The sequence below is a fragment of the Marasmius oreades genome, chromosome 3 (assembly GCF_018924745.1).
Source record: "Marasmius oreades isolate 03SP1 chromosome 3, whole genome shotgun sequence".
Taxonomy (NCBI): Eukaryota; Fungi; Basidiomycota; class Agaricomycetes; order Agaricales; family Marasmiaceae; genus Marasmius; species Marasmius oreades.
In genome coordinates, this window is record NC_057325.1 from 4,157,339 (window position 1) to 4,170,539 (window position 13,201).

Sequence of the window (13,201 nt, forward strand, 5' to 3'; positions counted from 1 at the left end):
AACATCGGCTATACCATAACCGGTACTTTCAGGAGATTTCCGCGACATTAAACTGCCAATTGTCGGCGCCCTGCATGGTCTCCCGCTTAGATATTTGAGCTATAGCATTGTCCAAGAATCTAAATAACTCTATCAGAAGCTGGTACTCACCAGATCGAAATTGAAAAGGTGTGAAATCACCGTTTTCACTGAAGACGCGCGTGAAGTGTGAATAACGGCTTGACATACCTCACCTACTATTGAGTGACCCGACGGAGACCTGACAGTTCACAGATGTTTCTTGTTCAGACGAGACTGAAAAAGAGTATAGATAATGACAATTTACGACTTGAGCGATGTGCACTGTCCAAGTATATCGTGGTTGGCAGCACCAGTGGCCACTGGCAGACCAATCTGTGATAAATCCGTGAAAGCCTTGTCAAGCAATTTATGGTAGAAACCAAATCAGGATGTCTGAGATTCGAGAGGTGGGGAATGTGTGATATTGTATATCAAGTAATTAGATACAATGTCTATATTACGGCGAGTAACGAGTGTAAGTAATATTTTGCAGCTGCGATGCAAAACGTCAAGAACTTTGAGAATCATGTCTGTGACACCCACCATTAGTGTATGATCATTACTGTTGGGAGAAGGAACATCAGTATTCAGAAACTGGCACGGTTTACTTACGACTACAAGGGACTTGGGTCTGGTGTATTGTTCTGGACTGATTGAAAGTTCAGTCAGAACCGTGGTAGCTGAAAAGAAAAACTAGACATGGAAACCCACACGCATGCACAGCAGCTGTACCGACAGGATGAACATCTTGCCGCCAATGGCAGACGCGTTGGCGGCAAGCATAGGATATAGGAACAAACACTTGATGTAGCTCGAATCCAGTTGAGTGAACCCAGGAGAGGAGGGGCAGGCTGAGCGCTGAACAGTGATAGCGCTTGTCAGTGTGGAAGTGCAGGATATTGACCGAGGTGGCGCGTGAAGCTATCCTCAGAATTTGAAGTAGAAGAATTGGGATCGGAATCAGCGTGCTGACTGCAAGAGAGCTCAAGGTATAGTAGACTCGAACTATGGCAAGAGTGACGAGCCACGAGCTAGCAAATATAGGACAGCGGTGGGTAACACCCAAATCCTGATCCACACCCGGCAGGCGCAGTAGCGGCAGTATGCATGTTTGCTGGGTCTGTATCCTAACAACTTCTGATTGAACACCGGGACAGGTCTACAAGGGTTGAGAGGAGTATCAGTGATAGTGGTGAACGCAAACCAAGGGTACGGCGGTACGCACCACCGTTGTGCCATCGTACTGAGGCCAACCAATCCACTACCAGGAGTAAATCAGATGCTGTCAAGTTACATGGCTACCGCCACAGGAATATTCATATTGGATTGGGCGTACCAAAGCATAGGTAGGCGGGTACGGGAGAGCAAGCATCGGGGGAGGCAGGGAGGGAGCAAGAAGGAAGCGGAAAAGGAACGCGCGTCGCACCCGGGAGCCGGGCCTCTTGGGTCCGTTTCCCACACGACTCAAACCGGGTCTGTCAGGGGTTTACGGCACCTGTCATACTCCTGCCTGAGGTGCACGGTATCCGAACCCGAACCCGAACATCACACACCGTGTCCACACACACACACACACACACGTGTCTTTTCCTCCTTTTTCATGCATTTTTTTGCAGAGGTGTCACTACGATCCTTTGGCTCGAGTCCATGCGAGGGTTCGACAGGGTTGGAAGTACTACTGTAGTTCTTTTGCTTGTTCAGCCCGATTTCCACTGGCAGCCTCGCCCTCGCCCTCGCCCTCGCGTCCCAGCCAGAGCACATCCGAGTCCTTGACCCCTTCTCAAGGTTTACTACACCCTCGACTTCACACTCTGTATCAGGGTGTGACTGGTGCTATGTAGTATGCGGGGGTCTAGGGTTTTTACACCATCCTTGCCTCCGTCTTCTAGTGGCGCTTTGTTACTTGTTACCGATGTTAATGTTAAACACATTAGACCTCGAAGTCCCGGTTGTCCGGTGCTGTTCGTATGTTGGGATTTTTTGTTTACGTTGGGGCCGTAGGTCTAGGTTCTGAAGGTAATTCGGAATCTAGTGATCAGTGTTGAGTTGAGTTGGGTGGGGGATGGATAGCCTGAGGCGATGATTTCATGATCAGAGATGGTATGAATTCTGTGTGTTTGGCCTACCGATAATGGAGGGTCTTGCGGGGGGAAGCGCTGAATATTCAGACTTCATTCTCCTTGTGCTATTCCTATGATCGATTTGAAGGCCTTGGCTAGAGCTATCCGTTCTCGATCGAGGGCGCTGGATCTTGAATCTATTCACGATTAGAATCTACATTTTTACTGTAGAACTGGGAGACGATCATGTGGATTATAATATGATGTATTGTCGTCTTTTATTCTGGGACCCATCATGGAGGTGCTGGATGGAGGAGAAGAGGTGAAAATCGTTATCAGACTCACTCGTGCATATGCCGAACGAAGATCTGCACTGGCGGAGCTTAGCTGGAACGAAGTCTATTCTTCCTCTGACTGTCTGACATGGCTGTAATTATCATTTCGAACAGCTGGCCCTAAGGCCTAAGGCCTAAAAGTTCGCGTCTGGGAGTTCGCAAAATGAATGAAGGGTTTCGATCTCAGAAACGGTACTATAAAAAAACGTATGCTCTACTCTCCGGAAAACAAGCCAGGGCACGCTAGCCAAAAAGATTCAATCCAGGCATCTCCCCCCGTACGTCTGATAAAAATGTCAGCAGTCGATGTGGGATGCCTCTATATTACCCGGTAGCCTTTGCGCCACATATCGGTCCGGTCCCAACTAGTGAATCTGCCGGAAAGCTGGTTCATATCCGAATCGATCGTAATGCATCCCAAATTGGACCTTTCAGTTGCGGGGATAAGAAGATTGAAGGCAACATGTTCATGACCAGCCTCCTGAAGATAAGAGGACTGATAGCCTGGGGAACCTTGTTAGAGGTGGCGCAAACCGTGGTAGTACCGCAGAACGACAACGGTTTTGGAGAGTGTTCTCCTTGGGTGAAAAGCTTGATCGACAAGCTGAATGAACTTGGGTTCATCGGAGTGGCGAATGTTGATGGGCTTATGAAGGAATTCGAGGTGTTTGCTGCACCGGTTTCTCCCCATAGAGGTGTGGGCGAAAGTTCTTGGATGTATAATGGAGATACGCATGACGCTAGGTCATATCTATACCAAGGAGGAAACGGCCTCAGATCTATTGGTGTATTTGCGAGCTGAAAGAAAAACCGAGTAGAAAGACATACCATACTCCAAACATCATGGCAGACCGCTTGTGCAATTGCACCACGTATGAAAACGATATCTACAATATCAAAGACGGGTTTTCGACCTGTCCGGTCGGAAAGAACGCCTTCGACGAGGCCTCCGATGAGTGCACCCAATGTTGTTGTTGATGTCATGAATTCCTAGTGAAACGTTTTCAGTAACTTCCGTGGATTGCGACAAGCTGCTCAGCTACGCACTTTCTGCCCATTTGTCAACTCGAACGTTCCACCATGAAGGTCGGTACCACACGTAACGAATGCCCCTGATAGGACTCCCGTGTCGTAACCTACAAAAAGAAGAAGAAAAGATTGTTCGACGGTTCTCCTGAGAATTCATTCTTAATAATTGAACATACCGAAAAGCAGTCCCGAAATCAACGAGCACGAGACTAGCATCCAGACGAACCAAGTCTTCACCTTCTACAACCACGGTCCACCGTTAGCTCGTTTATCTCGCCATGTTCCAAGTCGTGGAAAATGTTGCTCAAAGCCTCCTCGGTCGGCTGGATTTTTCTCGTTTGTGACTGGAGTAGGAATACGAACACGACGAAAGAAAAAAGTGAGATTGCTCTTGTCGTGTCTGTAATAGGGGGCAGTCGCCCGGCGAGTTATTGTCGCAGTCGGCATGAGGGAGCGAAAGGAAAAGAGCATTATTAAAGTAACGGATATAGAGTTACAATTGTTAGAAGAGCTAGAAGAAAATTGAATCAGAGAGAATTTCAGATATTATAGAGAATATATGATAGGATAGACGCACCAAATCTTGAACCTTACGAGTGACAGCTGCACCGTGTGGCTGGATGTCGAGGAGGAGAACGGAAAAAGAAAATGAGCGGCCAGACGACGGAGTTTGAATTGATCACGATTCGAAGTTTAGAATTGAACAGCCTTGAACAGTACTTCAGTGGCCTTGGCGGGGACGTTTGCGAGAGAAACCGTTCAAAGAAAGTGAGGGCTAAGGGCCAGGGTTTCGGTACTCGAGAACATGGGCCTGTGTGGGTGGGTTTCCTCTTTTTTTTTTTTCCAGGGTCATGGCCTTTTCGGTCTTTGCAGTCATGTTCATAGGGTTATTTCGGTGGTATCGGCTTGCAGGCCCTCAACCCACACTACTGCCCTGCCATTATATCTTGGTTCTATCTATCTACTGACTTTCCAACTGCGACCTTCCCCATTTTGCACTGGCTCACAAGCAAATGAGTGACGGACAATCTCACCTCAAACGGACTGTCACTTCGAGGGACTTACCGAGCTGGAAACACTACACGTATATCCTTACTGGATACCGAAGGCAAGGATTTGTGGAAAGCTCTAAGCTCGTAAAGTTATCTTACTAACCTGGTACCCTCATTGAATGTAGGCCGCAAGATTGGAGAGGTTGTGTTCATTCCATATATGCTTGTGCGTAGTCCGAGAAGTTTCGAGAGATCTTTATTGATGGATATTGGTGACAGACGTGCATAACGAAACCGGTGAAAGAAATTGAATCATTCCAGAAAATCTACTCTGACTGTATTTCCAGGAAACATACACACCCACTTATGGGCCGGTGTACTTTTTCTATACTTTCTGGTCACAGTGAATCCATCGCAACTCACATCTGGCCGAACGACATGGGTGGACTCGACGGTGTTTTCAATTTTCTTTGCTTCAGCCACATTTTGTATGCTGGCTAGCGCAATATACCACACGTCGCTTGCCCATCGATCTCGAGAAGTACTTGTTGTGAAAGTACTTATACATTCATCGTTTCCTCACATAAGTTCGCCAGGTCTGCTCTCGCTGCCATGCCTTTGATTATGTTGGAATCATTGTTCTGACCGTGGGATCCTTTTGTCCATTGCTATACTATGGATTCTTCTGTGAAACGGAAACTCTAACGATCTACGGCTTGATTGTTCTCTTGATGAACGCCGGTATGTACTGGCTCTCGTCCGAGTCAATATCGACGCCTGACTTTCAAGTTTGCTCAGCCGGTGTCTTTGTTATCGTCGATCCCGAATACGGAAAACCGACACATATTACTCTGCGCACTGCAATTTTCTTGGGACTAGGAAACTTCGCCATAATCCCAATCATCCACTGGCTCATGGTACATGGATCAGCGACGACACTTACGGGGATGGGTGTGAAGTGGTTCATCTTGTCCGGATTCTTCTACATTGGAGGTGCTTTGCTGTAGTAAGTTCCACTTGTTCATTGAGCATGAAGTCAAAATTCATGCCATTCTAATTTCTCAGTGCGAATCGGATCCCAGAACGCTTCAATCCCGGTGCTTACGACTACCTCTTCCACTCCCATCAGATCTTCCACATTTGCGTGGCATTGGGTGCTTATCTTCACTACGTCTTCATCTCCGTAGCGCTTGATCATGCTTATACTCGGTCCAAATGTGCCATAACCTGATTTTCCTGTCAAATCGCTTATAGTTTGTTCATACTTCTCTCACCATTCCATGTCCGGAATCTCGATTCTCCTCGTCAAACCCTCGTCTAAGATGCTCCGTTCCCTTCGTATCGTGAATACGATTAGATGGTCGAAATAGGAACAGCAAACGCCGATCGGCTAACTCCAGCACAATGCAACGGAAGGCGGAAAGAGATACATGGGGGGCCGCCATCTATTCATAGATACAAGGAAGTGCGCTGACGACGCACGAGCCATTATGGGGAGTGCTAAAAGGATGTCAGCTCTTTTTCTACATCAAAGGAAGGTCTGAGGAAGAAATCGAGCTATTCATCAGCGTAAGCCATCCCTCAAATCGAGTCTCGACTGGCGAGGCAGAGAACTCAGTTCAGTATTTGGTCTAGATACCAGCAACGCAAGAAGGAATTCAAGCGTCCCACGTGCCCGAAAGGACCGGCGTAACCCCGCCTATACGATTCTCATTGGGCTATCGGGAATGTTTGGACGATTAAGGTTGAATTCTTGAGTGCTCCATGAGCGGGAAACCAACACATGAAAAGCAGTAAATGAACACCGCAGCTGACCATATGCGCACTCAGTTCAAATAAGCCACTGAACTAGGTGTGGGTCGTCGTGGGGAGAAGTTGACGAGGACGGGCACGCTGCAAAATAAAAAATGAATTTTGCATTAACATTGTGGATACAACTGTTGGAATATATTGAGGATGGACGAGGAAGTAACACACAACACATAGCAAGGAGCAACACTAGACGAGGGAAAAACAGGTCAGCGAGGTGATGCGAGGATACGAGGAAGAAAGAGGCTGCAAGACTTACCAAGAAGTCGCGGAGACAAGAACAGAGACAAGACCAGATGGGGGTGGAGAGCGACGTTACTAATCCGCTACATCTATCATCGAACCACCCTGCTGAGGTTTCGGAGCCTTAATAACAACATCCAATTGTTGCCTGAGAGGAGGAAACGCGAATCAGAGATAGAATGGAAAGAAAGACCGGAAAAGAACATACAACTTCATCCTAAACAACATTTTTTTATTCGCTTGTTGCATCTCCAACCCCTTCCTCACCGCATTCACAAATAACTCCGCCCTCCCATCTGATGATCTAACCTGCAAGATCTTCCCCTGGCTATCCACTCTTCCCTTGATATCCCCGCTCCGAATCAGCCCGACAACATATTCCTCTGTTTCCTCTACAGACCATCCAAACGCATCAGCCATCCTGTCTAGTTTAATGCTGCTGAACGGAGTGAAATAGAGGGTCACCAGACGTGAGCGAGTAAGCGAGTTCAGAGTTTCAATGTGAGGCGCTAGGTGAATGTCAATGGTGTGCCGGGTCTATATAGGAAAGGCTTAGCGTTAGACCAAAAAACACGACGGTCTAACAAGAACACACGTTATTCCGACTGAGCGTTTCCAACACAGCCCTGAAATTACTTCCCATATACGCCTCCACAGCTTCTCGTACATACGACTCTTGCTCAATGTAGGCGCCGAAGGATAGGTTTTCAATCACCTGGTTCGCAAAGGCGACGTTTGTGAGAGCCGGTAACACCAGAAGGGTTAAGCAGGCCCTCTTACCTGGACTTTGAATGCCGATCGTGACAAGGATCCCAGGGCACAGACACATCCATAAATTGCAATATCCGCTTGAGAGACCAGCTGAAGTAGAAGGGGGGTCAATACAGATGGAAATGCAAAAAAGTAACAGGTTCCCTACCTTCCCAAACCAATCTCCCAAACCACTTGTCCCGGTACCCATCCTCAAGAAAAAGTACGCAGCACGCTCATAATTGCCCTGGCTCAACTGCGATAACGCATTCGCAAAATCAAGTTTTGACCGAAGGACGTCGACGTCAGCTATCGTTGAGGAATTTTTTCTATTTCCAGAACCACCATCTTTATCCTTGATTGTAGATGCCGTGGCACCTTCGAGTGAGGATTCGGCTTTGAACACGTATGTGGGGAGGTGAGCGTAGTTTCGTTGTTCGATAAGGAGCTATTTAAGTGGTGTTTTTTGAGAAGAAAAGAAGCGACAATACGACGGGTGCCGCGTACCTCGAGAATGGAAATACACCCATCCAGAACATGTTGACTGGTAGTACAAAACTCACGAGACTTTGTCCAGTGCTTCAGTGCTGCTGGATAATCTCCAACTGAGCGATAAAACTCTGCTAGATCGCGATGTCCCAGCTGGAATAGACATATCGTATCAACAACTCAAGAAAAGAAAAGAAAAAAGACAACACGCACCCGGATACTCTCCTTAATCATATTATTCGAATACGTCTTCAACTCTCCCTCCAACTTGACCTTCTCCTGATGATTCCTCTTCACCACCTCATCCACCCACCTCGTATCAAGCCCATGAAGCTCATTCATACTTGGTAGCTGTACTCCAGGATACGAAGAAACCAACTCATACGCGTTACACAGAGGTTGATACAAAGAAGGATCGCGAGACTGATGGATGTGTTGTATAGCCAAATTGAAAGCATCGACGGCGACACCTGGACAAACAGATACGATTCGGATTAGCCTGTCTATTGCTGTTCGTCCACTGTAATTCCCAATATAGGAATCGAGATCGAATGGATGGTTATCGTCGACTGGGACAATGTAGTTGTAGTGAGACCGTCTGGCGGCGTTGTTGGAGCTCAAAATAGGTGCGGGTGGGGAAGGTGGAGAAGGTTGGTCATCGACATCCATGTCAATATCCATGACTCTTGTAGATGAGTGTTTTTGGAGGTTGTCGAACGCGGTAGCGGTGTAAGCGTGATGACAGTGTGTCGAGGAGATAATAATGTTCCCAGCACGTGCGTTGTGCGCTTTTCTCATCAAATAACAACCGAGAAAACTAAAGCTACAATCAATCTATTAAGTGCAATGATAATGATAAAAAACGGGAAACTCTTTCAGCGCAGCGCCCATGGCATACAGGTCGAAACACCCTTATACCCCATCCACATCAAAGGCATCATACTTCCTCAACTTTTCAAAATACTTTTGTACCCTACTCGCAACCTGCCTCGGTGTCCTCTGTCCACCCATGCTTAAAGATATTTGCTTCCACCTGTTCAGAAGCAGTCAGGGAAGAGATCGAGAATTGAGGAATGGAAAGAGGGCGAAAAAGAGCGAAAGGGGTAAAAAAGGGACGAAATCCTCACCGATTCTTCGACCCATCTGGAATCTCATCCAATAACCTCTCCAACAAGTGTTGCTCGGAAATACTCCACGCTTGTTTATACGTCTCCGGTCTAGGCTTCTTCGTCTTTCCTTCTAGCCCCATCGCAACGGCAAAACCTCCACGGACATCGTTATTGTTTTCATCAACGTCATTATCAGAAACCTCCATCTCTGGTTCAGGCGATGTTGCCAGCGACGACGACGGTGACTGCGACCGTGAATGTGAATGAGAACGCGAGCGAGTACTGCTCAAGACTGGAGGTGTCATACTCGACGACTCCGTAGACGTAGACGGAACTCTCGTCCGTCTCGGATGGCGCAGCGCCGGAATGACAATCGTCGGTCCCTTCGGCGGAGGTTCGTCCCTCTCTTGCTCTCTGTCCTCGTCCATGGACGCCTTCTTAGACGGTCTCCTTGTCCTCGGTGTCTTGGTAAGAACCATCGGCAGAGGAGGTACAACTATCCTTCTCTCCCTTTGCCTCAGTGGAATCGGCTTCGTTTTCTTCTTCATCTCAGTCGGTACCGACTTCGCCACCTTCTCCATGAGCTCCGGCTCATGAGCATCAACATCAACATCAACCTCCATACTCTCATCCTGAATATCCCTCCTCACATACACCGCCCTCCCTCCATCACTTCCACCATGAGAAGTGGAAGTGGAAGAAGAAACATTCACAGTCAACCCCCCACAAACGATCTTCCGTCTCTTCAAATCTCGGATTTTCTTATGTTCCTGTTCCCGCGTTTTGGTCTTACTTCCTGAATTGCCATCCGTTTCGTTGCGTTCGGGTTCTAATTCTATTTCGGGTTCGGGGTTGTACGAAAGATTAAATTTCGTAAAGACGGGGTCGAGGATGGTAGTTCGGGCTGTTCGGACGTAGTCTCGTAAAGGGTGGTGAAATGGGGAGGAATTCGGTGGCTGTGATGAGTATGACTCTGAGGGCTGTAAAGGTTGAGAAGTGAAGGTTGTAAAGGAACGAAACGGTGTAGGATCTGGATGAGAAAAGTGAGAAAACTCGCTTCCCTTACTACAGATAAAACAAAAAGATATATAAAACGAACCATGTTTCTGATATACCGACCAATCGATATCTTTGGGTTTACTAATTTCCGAGAAACATTGAACTTGTTCACTAAGTCGAAAGGCGTTACTGTCGAGCTGTGAACAGGAAGAGAAGGGGGAAAGAAAAGAAAAAAGAAAAGAAAAGAAAAAGTCAGCATGGAGACACGTACGACACGCCAGACAACACAAACAAGTGTAACCCACCTCTTCACTCAAATTCTCCACAAACCCGCTCGGCAGCTCAATGAATCGGTTTTTCAGCTCGTTCAGACGTTCGATATCAGCTTGAGTTTTGCTCAGCAACAGTCTCTGCGCTGTGATGTACTCCGAGAGTACCTGGAGACTAAGTTCGAAGAATTCAGAGTCGGCGAGAGGTGTAAAGAACCGAAGGGACCTACGTTTGGGCGCGTTTGTCGTTGTCACACATCCGGTGATGATAGTCATTGAACAAGAAGGAGCGAAAGAGGGCGAGTCACTGCGCCGCCACCTCCCATTCGGTCTCGAAAAGCGCTCAGATTCATCAATGCCTGAGAAAATAAGTTCCCGGCTAGGAGCCTGGACCGCAGCAAAAATATGGTGTCACAAGTTGAACATCAATTATTCTAGTGTTTCATGTTTTGCGATAAGAAAATATCGATACAGCAGAAGGTATATATATATATATTGTAGCAGCAGCAGCAGCATAGCCCAGGTAAGTCAATCAATAAAAAAAGAACGAAAAGAGGCCTGTATAGTAACAATCATGCAACGATGCGGAAACAAAAATCATCACACATCACATAGCAAGGGCGATCAAACCAGCACTGATAACGAGACCACTGAGGACATCTACCCTGTTCAAAGAAGCCCCGTTCTTAGATCTAGAAAATGATATCAAAAAGAGTGTACGAGGATAGGACACGGATGTAAAAACGTACTGTTGAGAAGGGTTGGTTGATTGAGAATTAGCGGCAGTATTGGTATTAGTATTGGTATTGGTGTGTTGGACAGTAGCACTTCCGAAATCAGACGTTGAAGTGACACCCTAGAGGACACGACGAAAAGTCAATGGAACGTTGTCGAGGGAAACAAGAGAAACATACAGCTGCCAGACACAACGCCTGAGATTGTTTAAATGCGGTTTGCAGGTCTTGCCCTTGGCATTTCGCAATGAAACAATCCCCAGTGCTCTTCACAAAAGCCGAGCTTTCGCACAAGCATTTATTGTCAGTCCCGCAGCCTCCAGTGTCAGCGTGAGTGATACAGTCCGCGGCACAGTCTAAGAGAGAGGCAAATCAATCAGAGGAACTGATGAAATTCATAATGAAAGAGGTAAGCGTACTGGGGAACTGCTGGGCGAAGACAGTGGTGACGGCGAGCAGAGCACCGAGGATGATGGAGAATTGCATTGTAAATGACAGGTGCAAAAGAGCGATTTACAAGAAGGTCTAACAATCCAAGTCGAAAAAAGAAAGCTCAAGAGATGAGGGTTGCTTGGATGAAAGGGAAAAAAGAAGCACAAGCGCCCTTTATAACTTGCCCCATTTTCCGAGCATTCATTCGTGATCACATGGTTATCAAGGGACGATGCTGAGAAGAAAATAAAAAAGAAAGGGAGGGACTAAAGCGACGACAAAGAACTTGGACACGAGGTTATAACCAAATTGGGGGAAGAAAAGGACAGCCGAAAAAGGGACAATACTGGGACCTTGTACTCACTCGCACCCACAACATACCTACATAAGCACCAAGCTGACCCACGGAACAAGATAGTGCTAGTAGTTACAAGTTATGGACGATGTGACTACCGAAAGCAGAAAGCAGCGAAAACAGCGAAAACACAGAACACACGGGAACTATTTTCGCATCCGAAAAGGTCCTAATGTAGTGTATTAACTGCTTTAAAACCAGGTACGAAAACTCCTACATCATCCGAAAAAATGTTCCCTCACTCTGCTCCGTCAGAAGGAGCGCTTCCTGTCCAACATCTAAAGTACCTGTCTCTTGCGGAAAAGTACATGCGCACGTGTAGCAGGACCACTCATCGGTCCCAACCACTCATCCGCGGGACGTACACCATCACGAGGCATTTTGACATCGTAATTCAGCACCAGATATGCCATGAACATCTTCAATTCCATAGCAGCAAAGAAGCGACCAGGACTGTAAACAGATTAACGTAACTCATGGTGCCTCGCAACAGCTTACCACAAATGCCGCCCCCCTCCAAACGCGAGAAAAGACTCGGAAGTGCTCGTCATCCTACTCAGCCATCCCTTCAACATCTCCTGCTCTTCGCTCGTTGGGACAACGAACCGGAACGGTCGAAACTCATCTGGACTTGGGTATACCTTACAGTCCTGATGAACAACCTCAGATGCAGCCGCCACATAATGGCCCGCCGATACCTGTGTGCCGTCCGAGAACCGGAAATCTTTTACTGTCAAACGCGGAAGGCTGATAGAGCCCAACGAAGTGCCTCCTTGAAGAAACTATCCAGTTTGACGCAGCGACCTAGCGCCTCCTTCGACCATCCATCAGGATGGTCCTTATCGAGAACTTGCTCGGCTTCCTGGCGTAATTCCGGAATGTATTTCGGATTGGCGGCTAGGTTGTAAAGTGCATGAATAAAGACCTAGCGAGGTGGATTCAACTACGCAGAACGTAAAGTAGTAACACCGGCTCACTTTCGTTGTGGTGTGTAACGAAACAAAATTGACGTTCAGTAAACGCATGGCAAGAGACTCCACCGACTGTTCATCCGAGTCGGGAGCTGCATCCATCAACCATCCGATCATGACCTCCTGTAGACAGAGAAAACAATGAGAAACGATAACATGGACAGTCAACCATAACGAACGGTCGGATGTTCCTTCGAAAGCTGTTTCTCTTTCTTGCGCTCTTCAATGATGGGCCTTGTTAGCTTCAAGATACGACGGTGATGGCGATAAATAAATCTATATATCATCCCAATTGGCCTAAGGATTGAACTGATTAAGCAGGGGGAATCTTTAGATTTTAAGATACAAACCTCCGCAGCGCCCGAGGAACGATGATTTTCATGATGGTTCCAGCAAAAAGCACCTGATGTGCGAACCGAGATGTTAAGTCGATGTACTCCTCGTTTCGGCCTAAAAGAAAAGGAGGACTGAGTCAAAATCATAAGTAACCTCCTAAGATCCAGGCCTACAGAGTGGCAATCCGACGAACGCTCGATTAGTCGTCTGACATATCATACGAGACAGT

The 13,201-nt window shown here is 47.2% G+C and overlaps 8 protein-coding genes across 8 annotated transcripts; 1 reads left to right on the top strand and 7 right to left on the bottom strand.

Annotated features, from left to right (window-relative positions):
- Positions 1–467: 467 nt before the first annotated feature.
- On the bottom strand, positions 468–1,476 carry E1B28_006719 (uncharacterized protein). Its single transcript, XM_043151413.1, has 4 exons — positions 1,397–1,476; positions 1,286–1,321; positions 772–1,219; positions 468–709 (listed from the first exon to the last, which is right to left on the bottom strand). Exons 1-4 carry the CDS (start codon positions 1,430–1,432, stop codon positions 675–677), a joined length of 555 nt encoding a protein of 184 aa, XP_043012508.1. The 5' UTR covers positions 1,433–1,476; the 3' UTR covers positions 468–674.
- Positions 1,477–2,501: 1,025 nt separating this feature from the next.
- E1B28_006720 (uncharacterized protein) lies at positions 2,502–4,211 on the bottom strand. The gene is made up of 4 exons (XM_043151414.1): positions 4,062–4,211; positions 3,661–3,995; positions 3,503–3,591; positions 2,502–3,445 (listed from the first exon to the last, which is right to left on the bottom strand). Exons 2-4 carry the CDS (start codon positions 3,698–3,700, stop codon positions 2,846–2,848), a joined length of 729 nt encoding a protein of 242 aa, XP_043012509.1. The 5' UTR covers positions 3,701–3,995; positions 4,062–4,211; the 3' UTR covers positions 2,502–2,845.
- Positions 4,212–5,919, top strand: E1B28_006721 (uncharacterized protein). The gene is made up of 8 exons (XM_043151415.1): positions 4,212–4,303; positions 4,397–4,592; positions 4,662–4,702; positions 4,756–4,773; positions 4,824–5,017; positions 5,073–5,217; positions 5,275–5,482; positions 5,542–5,919. The coding sequence occupies exons 2-8, from the start codon at positions 4,498–4,500 to the stop codon at positions 5,705–5,707; spliced, it is 867 nt and encodes a 288-aa protein (XP_043012510.1). The 5' UTR covers positions 4,212–4,303; positions 4,397–4,497; the 3' UTR covers positions 5,708–5,919.
- Positions 5,920–6,603: 684 nt separating this feature from the next.
- E1B28_006722 (uncharacterized protein) lies at positions 6,604–8,448 on the bottom strand (the record flags this gene model as incomplete). The annotated part of the gene is made up of 7 exons (XM_043151416.1): positions 6,604–6,676; positions 6,737–7,065; positions 7,124–7,243; positions 7,309–7,389; positions 7,448–7,726; positions 7,786–7,920; positions 7,981–8,448. The coding sequence occupies 7 exons, from the start codon at positions 8,446–8,448 to the stop codon at positions 6,604–6,606; spliced, it is 1,485 nt and encodes a 494-aa protein (XP_043012511.1).
- Positions 8,449–8,535: 87 nt separating this feature from the next.
- Positions 8,536–10,444, bottom strand: E1B28_006723 (uncharacterized protein). The gene is made up of 4 exons (XM_043151417.1): positions 10,375–10,444; positions 10,181–10,319; positions 8,895–10,072; positions 8,536–8,800 (listed from the first exon to the last, which is right to left on the bottom strand). Exons 1-4 carry the CDS (start codon positions 10,401–10,403, stop codon positions 8,680–8,682), a joined length of 1,467 nt encoding a protein of 488 aa, XP_043012512.1. The 5' UTR covers positions 10,404–10,444; the 3' UTR covers positions 8,536–8,679.
- Positions 10,445–10,751: 307 nt separating this feature from the next.
- On the bottom strand, positions 10,752–11,364 carry E1B28_006724 (uncharacterized protein; the record flags this gene model as incomplete). Its single annotated transcript, XM_043151418.1, has 4 exons — positions 10,752–10,836; positions 10,894–11,000; positions 11,059–11,234; positions 11,298–11,364. The coding sequence occupies 4 exons, from the start codon at positions 11,362–11,364 to the stop codon at positions 10,752–10,754; spliced, it is 435 nt and encodes a 144-aa protein (XP_043012513.1).
- A 579-nt stretch (positions 11,365–11,943) lies between these two features.
- Positions 11,944–12,216, bottom strand: E1B28_006725 (uncharacterized protein; the record flags this gene model as incomplete). Its single annotated transcript, XM_043151419.1, has 2 exons — positions 11,944–12,118; positions 12,164–12,216. 2 exons carry the CDS (start codon positions 12,214–12,216, stop codon positions 11,944–11,946), a joined length of 228 nt encoding a protein of 75 aa, XP_043012514.1.
- Positions 12,217–12,398: 182 nt separating this feature from the next.
- On the bottom strand, positions 12,399–13,018 carry E1B28_006726 (uncharacterized protein; the record flags this gene model as incomplete). The annotated part of the gene is made up of 4 exons (XM_043151420.1): positions 12,399–12,590; positions 12,643–12,759; positions 12,816–12,933; positions 12,987–13,018. 4 exons carry the CDS (start codon positions 13,016–13,018, stop codon positions 12,399–12,401), a joined length of 459 nt encoding a protein of 152 aa, XP_043012515.1.
- Between the last annotated feature and the right edge of the window lie 183 nt (positions 13,019–13,201).